This window comes from Austrofundulus limnaeus, unplaced genomic scaffold, assembly GCF_001266775.1.
Source record: "Austrofundulus limnaeus strain Quisiro unplaced genomic scaffold, Austrofundulus_limnaeus-1.0 Scaffold13, whole genome shotgun sequence".
Lineage (NCBI taxonomy): Eukaryota > Metazoa > Chordata > Actinopteri > Cyprinodontiformes > Rivulidae > Austrofundulus > Austrofundulus limnaeus.
In genome coordinates this window covers 515,890-520,685 of record NW_013952415.1, presented here as the reverse complement: position 1 = coordinate 520,685, position 4,796 = coordinate 515,890, and the positions used below count along the sequence as shown (strand labels likewise).

General features: G+C 39.5%; 1 protein-coding gene across 5 annotated transcripts in view; it reads left to right on the top strand.

The window, feature by feature from the left end:
* ank1b (ankyrin 1, erythrocytic b) overlaps positions 1-4,796 on the top strand; it is an 81,440-nt gene that overhangs the window by 59,138 nt on the left and 17,506 nt on the right. For all 5 annotated transcript variants that reach the window (XM_014002404.1, XM_014002405.1, XM_014002406.1 and 2 more), the window contains 4 exons: positions 239-323; positions 1,266-1,340; positions 3,690-3,821; positions 4,086-4,244. In XM_014002404.1, coding sequence (XP_013857858.1) covers positions 239-323; positions 1,266-1,340; positions 3,690-3,821; positions 4,086-4,244 — 451 coding nt within the window. The remainder of the gene's footprint in view (positions 1-238; positions 324-1,265; positions 1,341-3,689; positions 3,822-4,085; positions 4,245-4,796) is intronic.

Genomic DNA, 4,796 nt, shown 5'->3' with positions numbered 1-4,796 from the left:
CTTTATTATGGTATAGTATTTAAATATATGCCTGAGAAACACATAATATTGCCCCTTTAAGAAACTCTAATATTCTACAAAGATTACCTACAGACTATCGCTTTAGAATTTATGGGTCAAATGTTGGTATAAAGATGGGCAAAAAGACAATGTAAAAACAAAACTTGCAGACTTGAGCAAACGTTTAAAGGATTTATGTATGACTATCAATATAAAGAGGTTTTTCACTCTGTTTTAGGCTGCTGGGAGTGATGAGCGCAGACGAACTTTGACCCCTCTGGCCCTGAGAGAGCGCTACAGTGCACTGAACGAGCCTGGTGTGGGTGAGTCTGCGACTGCCTGACCATCAGCCCTCTCCAGATTTTAAAAACCTGGTGGAGACGGGCACAGAATGTTGCAACGGCCCTTCAGCCAAAACCCTGCTTTCGACTCCACCCCTATCTTTCTCTCTTTCTCATGTGGACGCATGGCACAGTGACTGAGCCTTGAATGCAATGCACTGCTCAACGATATGCCCCCCAAAATTATTTGCAGTGCATTTTAAGAGAAAACCACAAGCAGCAGTTTCAAACATTGGCCCATAATGTCTCTACGGCACCTGAGGAATGAGCCTTTTCTTTCCTAAGTGCCTTGGAAGCTAGAATGAGTTCGGTGATTMGTTCTGCATGACGCTGGTATCTCCACTGGGATGTCTAATGGCATGGCAGCAGATGCTGTTAGCATTTGCACTATAGCTAAGCAGTGAGAATGGACAGGACCTCACAGTGGAGTTAGACAGAGGAGTCCTTAAACAGACTGTGGTAAACSAACAGAACAAAAATATGTGGGAAACAAATRGTACTAATGGCTGATGGAAGGTGAAGAGGAAAGGTCTTTTCTGTCTATCAAATACACAGCGTTGCTACTTTGTAATGATTACTGGATGTTGCAGTTAGTGAGACTAACATTTGAACTAAACCCAAAGTCTGACTTCTTGTGCCCACGTGGTGACTAACAGTGGTGGTTATGAGGTTAAAAACAATGTTGTGGGTATTGCTTACCTCRCCGAACAGAACAAAAAGGTAAGTTTTGTTATCAATACTAAGTTAAGTCACTGTAGACTCTTTCAGGTCTCAATGAAACCAAAGAAATTATGGCTATTGTACTCTAACTCAAATTTAATCTGCGTTTGAGCCTCTTTGGTTCATTAACCGTTCACATATTTGACGATGACGTGGGTGTTGCATGGTTCTCGTGTTTCTGAACTCCCTCTTTTCTCTCRTTAGCAACAGTGAATGCCATGGAGAGGACTGAGATCAAAATCAACATTATATCAGAACAGCTGGGCTTAAGTTGGGCGGGTAAGTCATTTCAMATGTCTAAAGACCTAAAAATGGTATTGATGCAGACCACTGAATGTGCTGAGCATTGCTAACCAGCAACCAACCACAATCATCACTGCTTTGGGTTCTGACTTAATCTAGACCTCAGATGTTATCCATATACGCTCCATTACSCCTTGGCCCATGGCCTGAGGTGGGTTTGGGGGAATGGTTACATTTTGATCACTATCCCTAAAGCCATAAAGGGTTGAAATATTCCACTATGAGACAGTGGACTCTTTCAGATAGCCAAATCACTATTRGTTATTGCAGATTACTTTTAACCGYCCAACATATCAGGGGTGTTGAAATTTTCACCAAGGGTTACATGAGTATTATAGTGGCCCATAAAGGCCCAGTTAAAATTAACTTTAACATTCATAATTATGATTGAGCTCTACATGGTATTTTGTGCATAAAAATGGAGTTTTAACACATCCGATAATAAACACTGAAAAGTACTGCATGTACGACTGACTGAATGAGAAATAAATAATGCAGGAATAATATTAAAAGTCAAACTAAGAGTTTTATTAACTGCTGGGTTGTGGTGAGTAGCTGCCATCTTGAATTCTGAACCCTCCCACTTTCTGACAGGGAATTCTCACTTGTAAGTGAGAAACCCCCCACTTCCCAGTACAACTGGGCCACAGCAAAACTTTTGAACCCTGTGCATGTCCACCTAGGGGTGGGATAATGTCATTCCAAATGTAAAATAATCAGAATCAGAATCAGTTTTATTGGCCAAGTATGCTGACACACAAGGAATTTGTTTCCGGCTGTTCATGTCTCTCTAGTATTAACACTGTACAGATACTTTACATATAATTTACACATAGTACACAATATAGAGAAAGATACACATTATACTTCACTATACCAGGATATATCTGTGCGGTGTGCTTTACAGTGTTATTCACAAAAGGCTAAATGACAGCAGTATGCAAAGTGAATATTAAATATTAGTATAACAGCAGCAGTGTTGAGGTAGATTATTATGAATAAGGTGCAATAATGCAGTAATGTATAATAAGAGTGAGAGATAGTTCTCTATAGTATAGAGCAGGGCTATTCAACTGGCGGCCCACGGGCCACATCCGGCACGCGAGTGACCAAAGTTCGGCCCGCCAATTGGTTTATTCATCTCTTAAGCCCACACCCCTGGTTTTCTACTTTAATTACTCTAAGTTTCTTTAGCTAAACTAGACATGTTTGGTATCTACAGAAACATCAGAATCTTGGCTAGAAGCTGGTAAAAACCATTTCTATAAAGACTCAAGACAGTTAAAATTACAAACAGTTGAAGATAAAATGATGAAAGTGAAAATAAAATTGGTTTAAAAATATGTCAAATCAGAGATGTCAAAATTTTGTTTGTGTCTAATAGGAGGCATAATGTGTTCTTTTTGTTTTTGATAATGTGTAATTATCACTACTTTCATAGGGTTCTGTATGTTGTATTAATGATTAAATGCAGCAAAATAAACTAATTCAAAGGTAACAGATCTTTGTAATACTTAGTTTATTTACATAATAACTTTAATTGCTGGATGTTCGGCCCCTCAGCTGTTGAGCAGCAGTAACTGTGGCCCCCGGAGCAGTTTAGTTGAATAGCCCTGGTACAGAGTATATGATCTAGCTGATGGATGTCTGATTATCAGCTGTTGATGGTGGTGATGGCCTGGGAGAAGAAACTGTTCTTGTGTCTGACAGTCTTAGTGGACAGAGTTCTGTACAACATCATGCATTATGGAAGATGTAGTGTATGGTCAGTACTGGTTTTAAAGCAGCTCATTTTAAAATATTTATGCATCTTTGAAGCTCTCGAAGGCCACATAAAATGCTTGTGTCAGGCCATATTTGGTCCATGAACTTTGAGTTTGACACACTTGGTGTGTACTGTAGTTACATGTTTAGCTTGCAACAGTGTCAGTGTAACCAAACATATAGTGACATACATGAAAGTAGACATTCATTTTTTTGTTGCTGCAATAAAATACTTTTAACAGAGAAAATACTTTAATTTGTGAGGTTTTTTGSTAATGCAGCTCTATTTAAAGCTCCCAACAATCCAACCACTCTACCCTTTTATTAACAATGTGAAAGAGCAAAATATYAAGGTCAGGCTGGCAGAAAGTGGTTAAAAAGGATTTAATTTTACTTCTTTTTGTTAGTTTTGCTCATTTTATACCTTTTTTCAACATCAAGTTCATTCAGTGTTGCAAAGTGAGATTGTATAGCTCCTAACAAGTGGCATAATGAGACAACTTGTGTCTTTTGCTCAACTTTTACATTTTTCTTTTGTTTTTCTGATTTTCCTCCTGACAGAATTGGCACGAGAGCTTCAGTTTGGTGTTGACGACATCAACAGGATTCGTGTCGAAAATCCAAACTCCTTACTGGACCAGAGCTCTGCGTTGCTTAGCCTATGGGTCGGCAGAGAAGGCAAACGGGCCAAAAGTCAGTCCAAKACCATTTCCATTTTTAAACAGATAATAAAGCCAAACTTGTGGTAATCACATTGTGTTCAGCCCCAAAGAACTGTGCAAAAAGACTACAGTCCACATAACAGAAAAGAAATACAACAATGGATTCACGTTTTAATGATAAGAAAACTGAAATCCTCTCATGTTACTAAACTTCTGTTTGGATTAGTTTTTCTATGTAGTGTAGTACTTTTTTATTTTGRCAGTTTTCTTAAATTTTCACCTCTYTTTCTCTCAGTGGAGAGCCTMTACACCGCTCTGAGGACCATCGACCGTGCAGACATCGTAACATCTTTGGAGGGTCCGGCCCCACAGCCAGGGCCAGGGTCATCTGAGGAGGGTGCCTGTCGTCTCGTCGATCGTGACTCCTCCATGCTGTCTCCCAGTGTCATTAATGGTAAGACACACAATCCTAAATATACATCAGAAATTAATTACTGTATTTATTCAAGTATAATACGTAAAATTAAATCCATAAAATCATCCATAAAGTTGGGGGGTAGTACTATACTRGGATACATATTTTTACTTGTGTATTTTAACTGAAATATCGGCTTCATTCACAAAATGCCTGAGTCCGGAAATGAGACCGCGTCATAAAAAGCAGTTGAAACGAGCTTACCTCTGACACTCCTCCGTTCTTCAGAGCGATAATAACAGATCCAAGCAGGCGACATGATGTGAAAAAAGGGGGAAAGTAGTCCTGCACCTTAGTAATCATAACGAACTAATGACATTAGGATGTGACCGGGCCGCTGCTGGAACAACAACAAAAACATGTTTGTCTGTAATGGCTGCCGTCTACCAGTGTTCTGAAAAAGCTTGTATCCTTGGAAAAAAAAGTTTCCCCACCAGAGTGGGTGCTCGCGAGTAGGAAGTAATCTGCTTTTCGCCCAGAAGATGGTCCAAATCTCATGTGAAGTCTCTGGCTACGTTCACACTGCAGGCA